The sequence below is a fragment of the Danio rerio genome, chromosome 13, assembly GCF_049306965.1.
Source record: "Danio rerio strain Tuebingen ecotype United States chromosome 13, GRCz12tu, whole genome shotgun sequence".
NCBI lineage: Eukaryota > Metazoa > Chordata > Actinopteri > Cypriniformes > Danionidae > Danio > Danio rerio.
In genome coordinates, this window is record NC_133188.1 from 23,493,025 (window position 1) to 23,513,906 (window position 20,882).

General features: G+C 36.6%; 1 protein-coding gene and 1 long non-coding RNA gene across 5 annotated transcripts in view; one reads left to right on the plus strand and one right to left on the minus strand.

Annotated features, from left to right (window-relative positions):
• The window catches only part of gfra1a (gdnf family receptor alpha 1a), a 293,308-nt gene that overhangs the window by 135,353 nt on the left and 137,073 nt on the right, over positions 1-20,882 (minus strand). The window contains exons 8-10 of one of the 4 annotated variants that reach the window (XM_073919997.1): positions 15,728-15,933; positions 10,263-10,307; positions 4,973-7,225 (exon numbers count right to left, since the gene is read on the minus strand). The exons of 2 other annotated variants lie outside the window; for them this stretch is intronic. In XM_073919997.1, the coding sequence (XP_073776098.1) occupies positions 7,082-7,225; positions 10,263-10,307; positions 15,728-15,933 (395 nt within the window). In that variant the 3' untranslated portion in view covers positions 4,973-7,081. 4 annotated transcript variants of the gene reach the window in all.
• LOC141377169 (uncharacterized) lies at positions 467-4,465 on the plus strand. The gene is made up of 3 exons (XR_012389274.1): positions 467-1,243; positions 1,321-3,701; positions 3,934-4,465. It is a non-coding gene; the product is annotated as an uncharacterized lncRNA (long non-coding RNA).

Here is a 20,882-nt window from a genome sequence, read left to right on the forward strand (position 1 = left end):
AAAGCAGGGTAAGTCAAGCTTGTTTCTAAAAGAGAGGGAACTTTAACTTAGAGTCAGTTACCTACGGAACCCCGGAAGGGACATAGTGGAGAAGAAAAAAATTGGCTGGGTGAAAAGGAAAAAAATGGGTGGGAGGAAAATATATATTTCTAAGTTTTTGCGTTCTCTCGCAAAGTTTTGCGTTCCCTCGCAAAGATGTTTTGCGTTCTCTTGCAAAACTGTTTCCCCACAAACACTTCCTGTTCACTTCACTCATGTTAACCCTCCCGTTTTTGCTGAAATTCTCCCGTATTTTACCATTCTATCCCACTTTCTTTACATTATTGTGCGTCGATTGTCGCCTTTCATATGCTACCTCTGAACCAGTGAATGCATGTATAAGCACTTACTTACAGACGCGCTCTATACAATAAACTGATCCCAGATCAGCGTCTGTACACGCCATTTACAGAGGAGCACAGAGGAGCAGGTGTATGTTTAAACAGACAAATACACTGAATAATATGTAAACATCTCCGTCCTCATGTTTTATTTTAAACAGCTTATGTTCTCTTAAATGAGCACAAACAGTTTCTTAAGTAATGGACGCCTTTCATTATAGGTATGTGCATTCTTACAGAGACACCTCTGTTATCAAACAAAACAAAACAAAAAATGAAATTCATTGCTACTCACTTGTTTGATAACAGAAATGTCCCTTTATGGCGCATACAGATGCTGATCTGGGATCAGTTTATTTACGGAGCGTGTCTGTCAGTCAGCGCTTATACATGCATTTACTGGTTTAAAGGTTGCAAAGTTTACATAGAGTGGGTTTACATGAGTGAAGTGAACAGGAAGTGTTTGCGGAGAAACAGTTTTGCGAGAGAACGCAAAAACTTAGAAATATATATTTTCCTCCCACCCATTTTTTTCTTTCACCCATTTTTTTTTTTTCACCCAGCCTATTTTTTTCTCCTCCACTACAACCCTTCCGGGGTTCTATAGTTACCGTGGTAACTTGCTCTGTGAACTTAACCTGGTCAGGAGCAGGTTTTATTCTCTAAACTCAGAGTTGACACTATTGGTGTCTTCTTTTTTATTTAATTTATTTTTTTTTATTTTTTATTAAAAACAAAGCGGTATTTCTCACCTTATGTTTTCACCCACCTATTTCATTGCTTATTTTGGATATGATCCGTTTCAAAACGATTAATGGAAACATCATGATGCACATAACTTTCGAAAATATGCATAAAAAAATGTGCATAACTGAGTAGATAAAATTTTATCCACTACAAACAAGAGCAAGAAAAAAATACTCATTTTAGAAAAAAAAAGTTAGATGGCACAAAAGGTTTTTGCATGTTAAATAAGAATGACTGGTACTGATAATATCTTGTGTGAAGTGTGAGCTAGCGATGACATATGATGTCTACATGTGTAGTAGTGGTGTCTTATTTCTTTAGAGAATATTTTCATGCCTATCCCTTAACACTCTGTATCAATGGCCAAGGGGAAGGCTATGGGTAGGTGTGGAGGTAAAATAACTTCTGCAAAGCAGGTTACTTCTGCAAAAGCAGACATATTTCCATCAGAAAATCAACATTGCCACTAATCCTCGCCTACTTTTTAAAACATTTTCCTCCCTCCTCTATCCTCCTCCTTCACCCGCATCCTCCACACTTACTACTGATGACTTTGCTACATTCTTTTGCACCAAAACTGCAAAAATCAGTGCTCAATTTGCTGCACCTACAACAAACACGCAAGATACACCACCAACACCACACACACTCACCTCTTTTTCTCAGCTCTCTGAGCCTGAGGTGTCCAAACTCGTGCTATCTAGCCATGCAACCACCTGTCAACTTGATCTCATTCCCTCTCATCTCTTGCAAGCCATCTCTCCTGCAGTCATACCAACACTGACTCACATAATTAACACATCTCTTGACTCTGGTTTATTCCCCACTTCATTTAAGCAGGCTAGGGTAACCCCACTGCTAAAGTAACCCAACCTGGACCATACGCTTCTTGAAAACTACAGACCAGTATCCCTGCTTCCATTCATGGCCAAGATTCTGGAGAAAGTAGTGTTCAATCAAGTCCTGGACTTTCTTACTCAAAACAATCTCATGGACAACAAGCAATCCGGCTTTAAGAAAGGCCACTCAACTGAGACTGCCCTGCTCTCGTCGTGGAGGATCTCAGACTGGCTAAAGCAGACTCAAAATCATCAGTCCTCATCTTGCTGGATTTGTCAGCTGCTTTTGACACTGTAAACCACCAGATCATGCTATCTACGCTTGAGTAACTGGGCGTTGCAGGCACTGTTATACAATGGTTCAGATCTTACCTCTCTGACAGGTCATTCAGGGTGTCTTGGAGGGGAGAGGTGTCCAACCACCAGCATCTAAACACTGGGGTACCTCAAGGCTCTGTTCTTGACCCACTTCTCTTCTCCATCTACACATCATCTCTAGGACCAGTCATCCAGAAACATGGATTCTCCTACCACTGCTATGCTGATGATACCCAGCTATACCTCTCTTTTCATCCTGATGATCCCTCGGTTCCAGCTCGCATCTTAGCCTGCCTGTTGGACATTTCACACTGGGTGAAAAATCATCATCTTCAGCTGAACCTCGCAAAAACGGAAATGCTTGTAGTTTCTGCCAACCCGACTCTACACCATAACTTTTCAATCCAGATGGATGGGGCAAACATTACTGCATCCAAAATGGTGAAAAGCCTTGGAGTAACGATTGATGACCAACTAAACTTCTCTGACCACATTTCTAGAACTGCTCGATCGTGCAGATTCGCACTCTAAAACATCAGAAAGATCCGACCCTTCTTATCTGAACATGCAGCTCAACTCCTTGTTCAAGCTCTTGTTCTCTCCAAACTGGATTACTGCAACTCTCTACTAGCAGGGCTTCCAGCTAACTCTGTCAAGCCTCTTCAACTGCTCCAGAATGCAGCAGCACGAGTGGTCTTCAATGAACCTAAACGAGCACATGTCACTCCGCTGCTAGTCCGTTTGCACTGGCTGCCAGTTGCTGCTCGCATCAAATTCAAAGCTCTGATGTTTGCCTACAAAGCGACTTCTGGCTTTGCTCCTTATCTGCTCTCATTTCTGCAGATCTATGTGCCCTATAGAAACTTGCGTTCTGTGAATGAACGTCGCCTTGTGATTCCATCCCAAAGAGGGAAGAAATCACTTTCGTGAACGCTCGCGTTCAATCTGCCCAGTTGGTTGAATGAACTCCCTAACTGCATCAGAACGGCAGAGTCGCTCGCTGTTTTCAAGAAATGACAAAAAAATTAACTATTTAGTCTCCACTTCACTTCCTAATCTGCAATTGCCTCTCTGGATATACCACCAACTGTACTAAAAAATAAATAAATAAATAAATAAAAAAATAAAAAATTTACTAATACTTTCCTTCTTAGACTTTACAGACCTGAAACTTGCCTATAGCACTTATTCATTGTTGCTCTTATAGTTGTGTAAATTGCTTCCTTGTTCTCATTTGTAAGTCGCTTTGGATAAAAGCGTCTGCTAAATGAAAATTTAAAATGTAAATGTAAAATGGGACTTGTGCCTAAATCCAGAAGATCTTTGCCATCATCTCCAAGACATTTGGAGGTACACAAGGTACTCGCCTGCAAAGATACATTATTCTAAAAAGATTTAGGGACTTGTGTAAAATGCTGTAAGTATTCTTCAAAAAATGCCATGTGTAGTATTTAATTATCAATATATATTAAATCAACATACTGTATGGCATAGCTACCCTTTTCTTTTTAAAACTGCTTTTATCCTATACAGGTACATGTACACGTGTACATTTTTTTTCAGGTTGCTTTGCAACACCAAAAATAATGATTGCATTTTCACAGTTAATTTGCAATAAATTAGAAAATGCTAATAAAATGATTTCATAGTTACACTGTTGTTACAAATTAATCTTGATTGTAGAAGACAACTTCAAAAGTAAAAATGGATTAACAAATAAATGTATTAATTAAAGTGGTAGTTTGTTGCTTTATGCTTACAGTGTGTACTACAGTGTGATGTGTGGTACCATGGTTTAAACGTGTGATTAACGTTATCTTTCCCATGTAAAAAAAAAGAGAAGTTTTTATCCTAACTATCTGCGACGGGAATGCTCAATTTCAATTTTAGAAACTTTTTTTTTTTTTTTTTTTAGAAACTATTTTAGAAACTTTCTTTTCATATGGCACAATGTCACTACAGAACTTCTCACAACTTCAGAACGCTACAGAACTTCCCATTTCTATGTAGCATAAACTAAAATGACAATGATCACCTCAGGTAATGATTAATCGCTTCATTCAGTGTTAAATGCTGTCAATTGCCAAACTACAGGATGGAGCAGTAGATAGTTTACCTCAGATCTTGAAAATTAAATTAACTATAGAAAATGGTTTGAAAAAATGTACGTGTGACTCGTTGCAAACCAACAACAGTCACTCAGTAAACCACATACATTTAATAATATTAAAGAGGTTTAATATGTATTCATTTTATTATCACTCTCACCATTTGAAGTGCAGTAAATGGTATTTAAATGTTTCCGTCATTGCATTTGGTGCAGCCAAATTGCTTATCGTTGGAATATTGTCGCATCGCATGAAGTTAGAAAACATGATATTGGCTTCAATGAGAGCCTGCAAGTATTCTGATGCTGTCAATCAAGTTCATGTAAACCAAAACTTCAACATTTTCCCAGACTCCTGTTGTTTCAGTCTCAGTCCACTGTATAAAGAATTTAAGTATAACATGCCCCAGTTCACTGCACCTACTAGTAAAAATAGCAACACAAATAAATACTGTATAACAGGGAATAAGCCAAAGAAAAGTGAATAATTGTATAAGCAATTTTAATTTCATTTATTGTACAGCACTTTTTTTTTTTTTAAATTAAACCCCATCACAAAAAGAGACCACAACAACAGTAAATGAGTCAACATTTTTTTTAATCATTGTCATAGAATACTTTTTACATTTTCACAAGCTAAGGAAAAATGTGACAGATTATGGGGGAAGTCTTTGATTTTGCTTTGTAAAAGCTCTGGAGCAATAAGATGCGAATGTAGAGAAATATAGCTTTTACAATGTGGGTTTCTTACTGTCCTGCTCCCATCTGAAACACACAGACACTCTGTGTTGTGTTCAAAGCCCAATACACTTGACCATCACAGAATGGCTGTGCAGAATCCACAATATACTGCGTCCTATAACCTTTATTGCATTTCCATCACTCATGCTTGTGTTTATTTTCTTTTTAAATGTTCATACTTTTAAAGTTCCTTTTCTGCTTTTCGGCAAAAAAGACAATGTTAAAATAAATAAACCCATAATGCAAAAAGATACAAAAATATGAGATTTCTTTTCCTTGCTTTTTTGGATTACCATAAAACAGTAACATAGTACTATAGCAAATAAATGGCTGTTGTACATTTCCTTCATATGGGATATTACAGGACAGCAATTATTACAGATGCAAGTCTTCAGTGTGTACTGTAATCTCTAAACAAAAATATATACTGTTTATATACTGTATATAGTTACTGAAAGCAATAAATCCTCATCCAATATGATAATACATACATTGTACAACCAGATCCCAATTCAAATATAGCAGGCTCTATCGACATAGATCATGTAGAATTGTGTATATATAATGTTTGTTGCTTTATGTAGCACTTAAAATGTCCTGTAAATAACATGAAGTACAACAATACATTATCATCTTTTTTTCTTGTTCAAAATGCCACATGAGCTAAAGCAGCATGTCATAGACTCTAACATGTACCGCTGAGGTGGTTAAACTGCACATGCCTCATACTGACATATATAAGACTTCTGGGTATTAAAAAAAAAATGAAATAAAAGAATTCTCACTGATTCAAAGTAATTGTGATGCAGGATCACTTATATTTACTCTTCCAGTAACTTCTGTATTGACATACAGTACAGCAAAAGAACTGGCTGCATGATTAGTTTGGGGTGAATTATGAAAATCCCTGTCAAAGCAACATCAGAAAGGCAATATACACTCAATACATATGCATATACTGGTTAATTTAGCCTGGTGAGAGATTATGTGCAATTTACAGATACTTGTATAAGAAAGTGTTACTTGAATTAACATCTGCTTACAAGACAAATGCTGCTTTCTGGCTTCATTCCATGTTTTCTATGCAAACTGTTGTATGAGTTTGAAAATCCTAATATCATTGACATACCCTGTCATTCAACCCTTAAATTCATCCATATGTTCACACACACAGCATTGCACATTCACACATGCAACCACACCATGAAAAACAAGAGCACAATTGTCCGACTGTGTTTTCTGACAAGCTGTCGGTCATCCACTTATGCTGGAAACTCTTCCTTCGTAAACTCTCCTTTAATACCTTTTCACGCTTTCTCCGACTAAATGTTTTGAAAACATTTTGTTGATATGTTTGACCTACAGATGGGCCAATGAAGCTATATAGAAAATAAAAAAAAACTACACGAGAAGCACAATCAGTGAGAATCCATTTTTCACCAAAACATGAACCAAAACGAAGCAAAAAAAGATCACAGAAGACAGTGTCGAAGTGAAATCTTGTTCTACAATGTCTTAGGCTCACTTTTGCTGTGTTTTTGTGTACCACTGGCAACACACTGTATTGTCGAGTACAAATATGCACAGATAAGAATAATCTCTACTGCTGTGACAGAAGTCCTCATGGTTTCAGGCTCTTAAAACACCAGCAGTTGTGTAGACGGCACAACATCACATGGGAATGCCAAGCCTCTCTCGCATTTTATTTACGTTCCATCCTCCGATGCAAAATCAGGACGGAAGAGACAGAAACTCGAGTACACAAGAACACTTTGCTTTGTTGCATCAACAACATCAAGGAAATCTCTTAAAAAAAAACAGAACATTGAGAGTAAGGAAGAGAAGGACTAACAGAGAGAAGTAGAGAGAGTACTGAGTACAACAGATTGACCAGGAACAGCGATTGACTTTGTACAAACTGTCTGTCCATGTTTTATGTTCTTAGGTGGCTACAACATCACTGGGGTGAAGATGCAATGTAAGGAGGTAGCCAGTAGGAGCAGCTGAGAGCTAAGGCCTGATAGAGTCATCTGCCGAGGGGATGAGTTTTTGGAGATGGTATTGGAGGAGCTGGGGTCATCAATCTGTGGATCCTGGAGAAATGGAAAGAGGTAAGAAAGTGGATAAGCATCTCATTTCCGATTGCACTTTCAAAATATTTATGCCATTTTGAAAGCAGCTGTGGCATGTGGAAGGTGACATTTGATTTGTGTGATTTTTACATTTCCAGAGCTTGGGAAAATAAAACGTATACATTGATTTAAAAAAAAAAGAAAAAAATTCTGTTAAATAATGTAGAAATAAATTAAAGTATATTTATACTGTTTGTATATGCAACATTTCTGCTGTGTTTTGAGTATATTTTGTAAAAGTAATAAAAAAAAAAACTTCTGTTTAATAATAGACAACAAATACATGAACATATTGTATATGTTATTGTATGGCCATAAATCTCATTTATATATTAGATTTTATGTAATTGTGAGTCTTTTTTTATTTATTTATTTTTTTTTACAGATGTAGGAAAAAATGTATATATTTTGAATAATATTTGTAAAAAAAAAATAAAAAAATAAAAAAAAAATAAAGGAAATGTCTTACCTTCATTAGGTATGAAGGGAAAGACAAGGCAAGCAAACAATTGCTTATTACAACTACAAACTTGTATAACTCTTATTTATTAAAAACAAATCATAAATAAAGAAATCCATGAAAATATAAAAATCTTTATTGTGGGAAACAATTGTATAAACGGGTATGATGTGTGTATATATAAAAGCATAGTTTGCAGATTTAATCTATGCTGTTACTTCACGCCCTTAATGATCGTCATTATGAAAGTTTTTTTTTTTTTTTTTTTTTTTTTTTTTTTAAATAGCGTGGTTCAAGCAATGCATAGACAGAATTTTGGGAAAAACTTGTTGGTACATTTGCTATGTTTGTTTCTTGAATGATGCATTATATTTTGGGTTTTCAGTTTCTGGTTTAGCTGTTGTTTGGGCACTGCAACCCTAAATGATTGATTGGAGTTTGTCCTCATGTACACTGATAAAGGTTCATTTGAAAACTAGTACTTCTTTTTTATTTTATTTTTAAAAGATTTGTGTGTGTTGAGCCTCAGTTAAGACAACGTTAGCACCTCTCAGCTGTAATTGTGGGGAAAACTGCATCATTTTGAGCTTTTGTCAGCTAATTTAATCTTCCAAGTTTAAAAGCCTTTTTGGGACAAGATCAAAATCGGTGACGTAGCGCAAATCTGCTAGTGAAGTGCTGACGCGTTGGTTTTTCATTTCATAGCGGAGTTTTCTTATCCTATGAGAAGACCCTGCTTTTTAATTATTCATGAGAGCATGTGCTTTCCGAAGATAAGGCAGACCTGCCAAGCTGTGAGACCCAATGACTGTTTGAGACCATGTCCGCGCATGGCAAGCAGTGTTTAGCCGTTCATAAAGGGTTTGTTGCATGTTTTTCCTCGTGATGCAGTCACAGCCGACACCGCAAAGCTGTTGGTTTGCTGAAAGCATTTTTGTCAGGAGAGCTGTACAAGAATTAAAGGATGGCAGACTTTCTTTTATCAGTTGAGTTTGTTACCATTCAGACACATGGCTTATATTAATGCTGCTGTGTGGGGATTTAGGAGGAAAGAAGTCATCGTCCTCATTTATAGTTCACATGATTATCTTTAAAATGATTTTAAAAATTGTGGTTGTGTATATGAAATTATGAATAACAAATATAGCAGGTCATTAAATTACTGTTTATTACTTTGCATTTTAACTTTGTAAACTATAAAAACATGTGTCTCCTCGTGGCTTGTGTGTCATTTGAGCCAACTGACAACAGTTATTTGCTCCCCTTTTTCTCCCCCTGCTCTGCCAGCCACGCCCATACCTCCCTCTGCTTGCAGCGTTCCATGGCCATTATGAAACTTTTAAAAAAAGATTCTGATGTAGACTTGTATGTAGAAAGGGGTTTCATGGCCCTTTAAACAAACAAATTACAAATTGCTTTGCTTTTGAAAATTACAAAATTATATTTATTTGCTTAAATTCAGTCCATGTAATTAATTTGTTTACAACCGCTTGCCTTCAAAAATTAAATAAATCCAATTAATCATTTTTTATTGCTTGTGAAAATAGCTCATGGTTGAACATTTTTTATAGGGGTGCCATCAGCTGTGGCACACATTCAACAAAGGCATGTTTTTTTTTTATATATAATACTTTTAATAAAACTTTTTTAATATAGAATTTTTTTAGAGTCTAGATTTTATTAATTCTTTATTATGTAATTAAATTTTCAAGCCAAACATTACATAATTAAGATATTTTTCTATAGCCTTTTTTTGCTCCCATTTACCAAGGGTGCCAATAATTGCCAACAATTTAGTGAAGGACACTGCATGTTTACCAGTAAAGAGTTTGGCAGACAAGTCAGAGTTTGGTTTGATTTGTCAAAAGTTAACCTTTTTCCATTACATTTTAACTTGAGCTTTTGTAACCAGAATCATTTGCACATGTGCTTCAAGGCTTTTGCTTTGTTTTTTTGTTTTCCTTTTTCAAGAAAAAAAAAAAGGACTTTCATGTCTGCTAATGTCCTGAAATGCTATGAAATTATCTTTTTAACTGTCAAACACATTTCCAATTCATTCAAATAATTAAATGCCATTATTTCCGAGTTACACATAACATGGCTTTAGATGGTTGTGATTTCAAAAAACAAGGCTCTTTGGAAATTATTCGCTTTAAAGAGGTTCTCGTTTTTAGAGCTGTTTGGATCTGCCTCTGCAACCCTAAATGTCATTCTCGCATATAATGCAGCTTTTATTATGTATAATGACATTTAGTGAACTTTAAAAAGCAGAAGATAAGCAACATTCACATTTCGCTGTTGCCCACTGCAAAGATCATGTGCAGACAGGGCAAGAAGGGCCCTCAAGTTTCAGGTCAAAGTTCAGCCGAAAGGGGCCATGTGATGAGAGATAATAATTGCTTTTCTTTGTTTTCTTTTATTATGATTCATACCTTTACAAACAATTGAAATATATAAGAGATATCAGAAATCTGGTTTGAAATGTGATGTAAATATTGTCCTGGCATTACAATTAGTATTGTATTTTAGTGTACTTACCACACATAACACATCTATTGTGTTGTTTGTCTTCTTCTTCTGAGCCTAGAAAAGAAAAAGATCTATTAAATTAGTCAGATCTAAATGAAGTAATAGCCTCTCGAACCAAGAAAACTGTTAACAAACATCATTTTCTTTCATGGTATATTGCTGCAGGAGGATCCACACTACATAATCAATAGCAAAACACTCTGACTGCTATTTATACTGTAGCTGCAATCTAATAGCATTTAATTGCATTGGATTAATATTGTGCTTCATAAATGCTACTGACAATGTGAAAATCAATTGTGATTTGTCTTCACATAGTGTTTGAGTATAATTATAGAGGAGTAAATGCAAAGTCAAGTTGTTATTAATATTAATCATAGCAGTAGGCTACTGCAAAATTCTCATTTTGAGAACTAAATTTACTGTAGTGCTCATGAAAGATATGTAACTATTAGTGTTCCAGTGTTTGATTAGTAAATGAAAATTGTTTTCCACCAAATATAATGCTTTTCCTTTGAATTACTTGTGAATATACGTAGTAAACAAATTCTACTCTGCTTTCTCCTGGACCGCTATATGTTTTCTGTATACATATTTATGGTTACAATGACTTTTTAAAAAAAATATATAAAATCAAATTACAATGCTATACTAATATATAGTTTATTGGTGAATAATTATTGGATAGATATATTTTTATATATTTCTCATGAATGATCACAAATTTTTTTCTTTTTTATTTTTTCCCCCAGCAACACTTTTTAAGGGTGTGTTTATAAGACTGTCATCATATGCCATTAGCTCAGTTATGTCATTTTAAATGCAAAGATGACATTGTTGAAGATGTCTTTTACCAAGAGAACCAATTCTGTCAGTGTTTTTTTTGTCATGAAAACTTGATATTATCAAAACAACAAAACTTATCATACATTCATCTTCAACATAATTTGACAGCAGCATTAATTTTTATTGACCAACTGTAGCTGAACCAACTGAATTTGTCATTAATTTCATGAAATTTAACCTAATATTATTGACTGTGTAATGAAATTAACCGACAACTGAAAACAGTTAAAGGATACTGGATATTAACTAGGAGTTTTGTTTTTTTTCTGCATATTTGCAAGTTTTATGTATTTGTTTATAACAACTTATCCTAACAAAGACATCTAAAAATCTTATTCATATTCATGAAAGATCTCTGGGTAGTGTGAACTCGTGTTACAAAATATGTAATAAGATATACAAAATATCAGAGAAACCCTCTCCTTGGTCATTGAGATTAAAGGCCAGTTTTATGGCTGTTTTTCTTTTTCCCCATAATAATAATAATAATAATAATAATAATAATAATAATAATAATAATAATAATAATAATAATAATAATAATAATAATAGTAGTTGTTGTTGTTGTTGTTATTATTTTAAATAAATAAAATATTTTATTTATTTATTTGCTGTTAATGCACCATATCTTGCACTTCAGGAACATTTTTACTTCAATGTAATTAAAACAACACTTGATGTGTGTAGAGAACAATTATGCAGCTATTTTTGTTCTTATTGCACATGTGTCATGTCAGGATTATAAGTCTGTCATGACAGTCTTATGAACATCCAAGTAAAGTGTTACTCTCAGTTTGCCTTCTCTAGCACAGGCTTTAGTAACTATTGCCGTCAAAGTACTTTGACTGTTGGTCAAAGTAGTAAATGAAGACTATCCGAGTTGTCTTATGGTAAGCATGCAGTAAGTTTTAGTATGGATTTCACATCCTTAAGTGTGTGTGCTTGTTGTATAGGTATGTGTGTCTGAGGAAGTGTGAAGCAGTGGCGATATAGGAGACCTGGTGACAAGTATAATGAATGGATTCCTGTGTGTTAGAGGTTTGGTGTCCTCATGAAACTGGCCGACTTGAATTTAAGCCAGAACCCAGCATGATAAAGCAGTGCCTTGGCCAGCATGAAACATTATAAACAACCGCATCTACACACCAGCGAAAAGAAATATCAATGATTAATTTCTCCCAGAGCGGCCCTAGCACCCTTTAAACAGTTTCAAAATTGAAGAAATAAACCAGTAAAACAACAAGTGCAAGAAAAACTAGCTGGATAATTGTTCTCGCTGCATGTCAAGTGCTGTTTTAATTACATTGAAGGAAAAATGCAAAGTGCAAGATATGGCAAACTAATAGCAAAAAAAAAAAAAAAGAAGAAAAGGGAAAAAGAAACGGTCATAAAACTGGCCCTTAATCTCACTGACAGCATACTAAGCAGAGAGTTTCTCATATTTTGTATATTTTATTATATATTTTGAATATGAGTTCACACTGAGCCCAGAGATCTGTCTAGTATGGCTTTCAATTATTTAGCAAATACGCCCAACACTAGTATTCTGACACACTTTTGCTTAAGACGAGGTATTACCATATGTCTCTGTTTTGAAGGAGATAATGCACATCTGGTTCTGTCATTTTACCCTCGCGAAAACATGCAGCATCGAAAACCCTTTCTACCATATCACAAAATGGGGATTGCAAGCAACATGGCAGGTTTTAAACATCTTAGTCCCAAACAATTAGATCTACAACAGAGGCATTGGCATGCAAGAGTCGTCTCGCTAGTTTTCCTGGAGGTCAGTTGTGTGCTCTGCGATGATTTGTACCCGATGAAGAAAGACTGACAGATATATCCCATGAGTCTGTGCTCTCCATCTCTGTTCTTCTCCTCATTTTCACATTGACAGCTGCTCCCCCTCAGAGGACTATACGTTTAGCAGCGAGGCTAATACAAAAACATGTAAACTCATTAACTTCACTCTCAGAACCACTTTCTACTGCTGCTGCTGTGCCACTCTCTGTTGGAGTGTATAAGTGTGAGTGAGTTTGTGTGTGGCCCTGTGACTGTGATTTATATATTAGCATTTGCTCTAAATAAAAGAGAAATGGCTTGTATGACCATCATTGACAGTCATTGTTCATTTGTGTGTAGCTTCTCAGTACATTTATGCATTTGGCAATCTTCTTAATCCAAAGCAACTTGCATTGCATTCAAGGTTTATTTTATTTCTTCATGCTTTCCCTGGGAATCCAAGCCATGGCCTTGGTGGTATTAATATAATGTTTTGTTTGAGCCACAAGAAAATTTTCTTTACAAGATTTTTATTTTTTATTTTTTGGGCAAAATCCAATTAAACTAATGTTGTTGGCATCAAACACAGTTATAATTAAACGTAGATTTTATATTTAAACTTAAATGTTGTGAATATTATTTAGATTGTGAATATTTAGTTTAAAGCATTGTAGATAAACTATAAACAAATTATAAACTTTAAAGTCATTTTAATAAAATGAACCCCTGGGTTTTAACAATCTAGGCACAAAGTCTAAAGTGCATTGCACAAAAGCATTAAGGACTTGAAACCACTCTGAAACCACTTTTGCTTTTTTAAGGACAAAAAAATGTGTTGTGCCCTAGTGCATGGTCTAACAGGGCTGTGCTATTTATCTGATAATAACATGCATTAAACCAATCAAAATCTCATCTCCCATTCCATTTAAAAGTCAGTTGAATCATGCCATGGCACATTTGCTATTTACATGACTGATTTGTAAGTGGAAAAACTAAACTCTTCACTAGGGAGAAAAGGCGTCTTTACTTTCTCTTTACTTTACTCTCACTCTTTGGACATCTATTAGCCTACATATTTATTTTTTTCTTAAGCACAAATATTTGTTTTAAAACTATTTCCAAATCCAGTTACCAGCAAATTAATAAATGAACAATAATAATGAAGTGTGGTCAAAAACATTGTAGGACTAGTTTACAGAAGGAGTAGTGTAGATTGTGCATTATTTAGGATTATATAGATTAAGACATGTTATTAAAGTTCTAATAAACAGTGTATATGTGTATACAAATAAGTAACATATAAATAATGAGAAATGGTCCCCATACTCAAGCGTCACTGATTATATCCTAAAACCTTAACTGCATAAAGCAATGAATCTGTAAAAAAAATAAAATAATAATAACTGTTTTGGTTTTAATATAGATTATTTTTTTTATTGTTTCAGATAATCAAATTTGTACAGTGCACAAATCATCTTTTGCATTAAGATGCTGTTTAAATGTACTAATTTCACAGAACTATCAGAGATAAAAAGGCATATGAAGTTACTTTTGCTGTCAAACCTATTGACTATTGAATATCTGTTTTGTAGAATATTCTCTTTCAGGCACACATTTTTAAGAGAGTATTTCAATATGTCTTTTAACCCATCTATTAATATGCAAATTCTCAGAAATTGGATAATGTTCACAAACGGCAAGATGCCCATAAATTAAAAAAATGTACACACTCAAGTTTTTTTTTTTCTTTTTTAAATAAGACATACATAAACTATAATGAAAACCCATTATTTGTTACTACTTGTTATTATAACTTGTCATGAAACAACTCAGCAAATACATAACCAAAGGCCTAACCGATGGTTCAATCTCATTTCACAACCCCTTTGAGTAGGGGTGTCCAAACTCGGTCCTTGAGGGCTGGTGTCTTGCATAGTTTAGCTCCAACTTCCTTCAACACACCTCCCTGGAAGTTACTAGTTCACCTAGAGAGAGCTTGATTAGCTGGTTCAGGTGTGTTAAATTGGGGTTGGAACTAAAATCTGCAGGACACCTGCCCTCCAGAACCAAGTTTGGATACCCCTGCCTTAAATTAATGTTTAAATCATTTTCACAGCAAATCCCAACAAATTAAGTGATCGCCAAGGAAATATGCCACGTGGTGAAAAGTGTGATTAGCAATTGTCTCTTTAATAAAATAATACAGTTCACTTGTAAATTAAGTATACATTTCCATTTTCCTACATCAAACCTGCATTTCCTGATGCATATACTTAGTTTATACCGTTGAAGTCAGCATTTTAGCCCCCTTTGAATTTCTTTTTAAATATTTCCCAAATGATGTTTAACAGAGCAAGGAAATTTTCACAGTATGTCTGATTTTTTCTTCAAGAGAAAGTCTTTGTTATTTCAGCTTAAATAAAAGCAGTTTTTAACTTTTTTATTTTTTTAAACCCGTTTTAAGGTCAAAATCATTACAGAACATCGTATCGTTATACAATAAATTGTTTAATTGCGCTAACCTGCCTAGTTAACCCAAATACTCTAGTTAAGCCTTTAAATGTCTCTTTAAGCTCTATGGAACTGTCTTGAAAATATCTAGTCTAATATTATTCACTGTCATCATGGCAAAGATAAAATATATCAGTTCAGTTATTAGAAATGAGTTAAGACTATTATATTTAGAAATGTGTTGTAAAAATCTCTCCGCTAAACAGAAATTGGGGGAAAAAATAAGAAGGGGGCTAATCATTTATGGGGCTAATAATGCTGACTGTACATGCACCAAACTATCAATACATACATGAAAGTTGAAGATATGTGTAATATGCAATAGTCCCACTGACCTGTATGTTACCACAGAACTGGTAGAGGGAGTTATCAGCCGGGTTGAGATGGTTGATGTGTGTGGCCGGCTCTATGGCGTTGGGTGATCTATCTTTATCTCTGGCCCTCTGGGATGGTGTTGTCATAGAGGTGGTGGTTTGTACTGGGGGCATCGGATGCCAGACGCTCACATCTGTCCCATTTCCAAACGCCTGGATTGCGTTACCTTTTATACAAAGACAAAAGATAGTATTTGTCATATACACTGCTAAAAAAAAGAGATACAGTGAACGATTAATGAATTAGGAGACAAACCCAGTTGGTTTGATCCAATTATCTGTTGTTCAAAACTCATGTTGATAGTCTGTTAGGTATTTGTTATAATATTTGCGTGAGATATGAGTTTTACTGTAATTCAATGCTTACACTAGAGCTGCTCAGTAAAAAAAAAAAACAGTTAAAATCGATAAAACCATTATTTACATGCAATCTTATTCTTAAATTACAATGTGGAAAATCTATTACATTTTTGACAAGTATGACTACAGCAACCATTCAAATCTTGTTTGTGCTGCCACTGAGAAGTAATCCTCATGTATAGATAAAAAAAGCAACAGCTTCTGTCTTCAACCACACAATGTTTTCATTTAAATTGTCACAGAAGTATTGAGATTTTTTATCATTTGATATTTGAGTGTTTTGATTTTGTTCTCTGTGTCATTTATAATCACATTGTGACTTGACACTTTAAAAGAAGATTGTATCAGCTACATTGTTGCACCATGTATTTGCCATCCGTTGAATGATCTATTCAAGTGTTTAATTCCCAAATGCAGCTTTATCCAGTGATGAACCAAGTTCAGACCAGTATACTATATATATAAACTGTATGAATATGTTATTAACTGTATGGACTTTTTTGTATATAGGTAAAGGTTAAAAAAATAAGCGTTTTTGGTTTTCTGCATGTTCATAAATGTTAGCAGCATCGGTCCTAGAGGGCCACAGAATTTAGCTGTAAATCTAATCAAACATACCTGCCAGTAGCTTTCCAGTGACTTTGAGACATTGATTAGCTTGTTTGCGTGTGCTTAATTAGGGACAGTGCAAAACTCTGCAGGAAAGTGGCCCTTCAGGACTTAAGTTGTACATCCCTGACATGGATAATAAACCTGAGAACATGCACAGCTTCTTGCTGCATGTGGTTTCTATGTTTCTAAAGACAAGTGGTATACATGCATACAATATACATACATGAAATACTTTCATACATACTTTCAATGATTTTTTAAATTTTTCTATTTTTAATTTTATTTTTATAATCAGTGATATAATAGGGGCAACCATGTGTGGCATACAGATGGATGGGTTACAGCTAGGACAGTTATCTCTAACTATTAAACTTGAACTATTGACATTAGTCAAGCAGTGCTGTTTGCTTTGACTTCCTGTGTGTTTATTTGGAATTTGGGGCATATTTGCTTACTCACATGTGAATAACTGGAAATTACTTGTATTTGTCCAAAATCTCAGTCAGACCCTCCCTAATGTTCAATGTTCACTTTATTTATAAAGTATGTGTTAATACAATGAGCTGACCAGTGCTGTACAGAAACCATACCAAAAAAAAAAAATAATAATAAAAATAAAATAATATATATATATATATATATATATATATATATATATATATATATATATATATATATATATATATATATATATATATATATGCCTTAAATTGCCTAAAACAATAAAATAAATAACCTGTATAATAATAAAATTTACACTTTTTTTCACAACCATTTACACTCAACAGCACACAAACCACAAATCCAACCTTTGATTCAACAAGACAATTACCAATCTATCCTTTCCTAGAACAAGAATCTGTCTAATATCAATATGTTAGTCTTAATGCTATTTAGACATTAAATCTATTACTAACAATGTTCAGTTATTCATATGGAGTATTTATATTGAGGGATTACCTGAACACTTATAAGAAAATAACAAATGGTTACCAACCCACCCAGGCGCATTATATATAAATATATATTTCTGAGAGCACCAAATCCATCTCAGGAGCTCCTGTTTTTTCTCGGTTTGTTTTTGCAAATCCACCAATGTGTATGCTTTTTTATTTATTTATTTATTTTTTTTTAAGATCTCAAACTTCTCTCGTGAGTGACATTCGTGCCTGTTGTTCTTGTATAAATCCTACAGAGGCCGCTGTTAACTGACTGTTGACTGAACTACTGACCCACCCTCCTCCTTCCCGAAACCCTATCAATAGTGGTTTCAAAAGCACCAATAGACAAGTGTCCACCCACTTCCTTGAGTCCGACTGACACTGTTTTCAAAAGCATTCCAAAAAATGAAAAGTCCTTGTGTGATTTTTACCACGGTTTCAGAATTGACCACATTCTCACCCTGTTTTTTTTTTTATTTCTTTTAAGTGCTAAGTTCTATTTAAATGGTTCATGTGGTTTGATCAGGGTTGGAGCTAAACTCTGTAGGAAGGTAGTTTCCCTTCGGGAGGGGAACTTCAATGCTATGTGGAAACTTCCACTATGGGGATTTTGTCAGAATCCAATAATCTGAAAGAGTATATTAACAGGCCAATGAAATGCCAAGGAGTTGGCAGCGTCAGCATGCACAGCTGGCACTACTTACAATCAATTTGGAATATAAGCGCAGTGCAGCCAAGCTGAGGCATCCTTTCCACTTCAAGTCCTATAACGAAGCTTCTGAGAGATTCAATGAGGGTTTTCTCTGACCTGTTCTGACAGAGAGAGAACGAGAAAGTGTGCTGCTTCTCCCGGTCTAGAGTGTGTGACACGCGGCGACAAATGGTCGAGCTGGGTTTCTCTCTTGCCTAGCATTCTTTGGGTCCGGTCCTCCAGAGCGGTATGCATGGTTGCAAATTTCCTAGAAGAGCAACACATTCATGCAGCGTGGCTTTTTCAGGACGTCGCTCCGACTGTGTGTTTCTGGATGCAGTGGTTTCCTTTCCTGGTTGCCCTCTCGTGATGACACCGAGGCTTAGATGCCCATCACTGCATTGGAGGACAGGCTGTCATTGTCTGATATAGGATTCTAACTCGCTCCCTCCCTCCAGGGTAGTAAATGCGACATTAAATCTAGAAGCAGACATGATAACCGTGCTTCACCAGGCTGCATTCGGACCGACTAGATAGTTATATGTGGAGGATTAAGAAGTCAAGACCTTCTAGCCTCCCATTTCTTTCTTTCCAGAAATGCACAGTTGGCTCACACAGTCTTGAAGGGCACATATCTCTGCCCGAACTGCATGTGCCACCGCCCTCACCACCCTTGATGGTGGGGCAGCCAGGGGGTATAAGTTGATGGTAAGTCGTGGTGCCTCTTCTTGGTGGAGTCAGTCTCGTCTCCTGTCCAAGGCGTGTTGGTTTATCTGCCTCTCTCTGAGTCCACACAGCTGCGGATCAGGTTGCTTCCACCCTGCACGCTAGCCACCTACCAGCTCTTTCAAGTGCAGATGCTGGCCCAGCTGCACAAAGGTGGTTCCGACCCAGGCTTGTTACATGAGCCCCGCATCGTAACCGACTGAGCTCTATGGACCACAAGTCCACTTCCTGTGCCCCGGGAAGGACGATGGCTACATTAGTGGTCCAAGAATACCACCTCTGGCTAAACCTGAAGAAAAGATGTGCCAAAGTTGCCAAAGTTTGCTTTAACTCACCCATATGCCAGGCTGGCCAGTTCGGCGACACTGTCAGTGGATTCACCCTGGAATTTACGGTGGTGCAGTTGGATGCGATGGGCTAAGTCATCTATTGGCGGGGGACATAAGGTCGCTCTGGAACCATCCACATCCACTGCTTGTCGCCGAGGCGGCCAGCCTGCGAAAGGCAGGTGACGCTCCCCATCCCAGGGCGCTGCTAAGTCCGGTAAACGAATCATGAAGCGCCCTCGAGACGAGCAATCTGGAGAAGAGCGAACGTTTCTACAGGCCTGTGTGCCTCTAGAACAAGTGTCCAGGCATGTAATCGTTTCGACGGATGCTTCGTTGCACTGGGGGGCTGTGTGTAGCAGGCATGCAGCTGTGGGTCCGTGCTAGGAACCAGGTTGCATTGGCATTTTAATCGCTAGGAGCTGTTGGTAGTGTATCTCGTGCTGTGCTGTTTTTTTTACCGGCGCTAGAGGGGAAACGCATGCTGGTCAGGATGGACCACATGGCGACGTTGGCGTATATCAATCGCACAGGAGGTATCAACCTTCGCCGCATGTCTCAGCTCACTTGCTGTCTGCTCCCCTAGAGTCATACGCAGCGGAATCGCTGCATTCCACTCTTTTCCACCAAGCTCAACCGTGCACCCTTTGCCCTTTCACCGCAGTTTTGCCTGGGAAAATGGAGACTTCACCCAAGACTGTCCAGCACCCTCTACAAGGCATGCCTATGCCCTGAAGTGGAGCCTATTTGCTTTGTGGTAAACTTTTTCCTGAGAAGGACCCTTAACATGCCAGATCAGTGTGATGCTGTCCTCCTTCATCTGAGGACCTGGCAATTGGCGGCACGCTGGAAAAGCATTGCCTCATCCAGTTCTCAGAGGCGCGAGATGTGGATATTAATTCTATCCTGTTAACCTCTCATACCCACTTGGAGATCTCTCAGGAGACGTTTGCTCGAACACTAGAGTCAGTATCTTTAAGATTTCTGTCCCGGTAGACCGTTCTGCTGGTTGCGTAGCCATTGGTCAAAAGGGTGGGTGTCTGGAGGCATTTTCAGTCAGCAAAAATTGGCAGCATTTTTGGGTTGGCCCCCTCTCAAGATTTTTTTTTTTATCTTACTCTTGAGGGGAGCCGATTTCCTTTTGTGTGCTGGGAAACCCTGCTGAATGAGAATTTTATTAGGTGTTGTAAAACACTTACTGCGCCTTTCTGTCCAAAACAGAGATACGTGTGCTTTCTTGCTTTGTCAGTTTGATTGCAGTGATTCCTCCGAGGCCCCCAGCATCTGACTCAGTGGAGGAGTCAGGTGTTGGCCCGTTACGTTGTTGGCATGCCTGCTGGTCAGCCTGCATACTGAGTATAGGTGCCCGCTTTGTGTGATTTTAAATGCTGACGATTCCATATGCTCACTCGGCCATGATGTAGTCCCTCCCTCTCTGGCGGACCCGCGTCTTCCCTCCC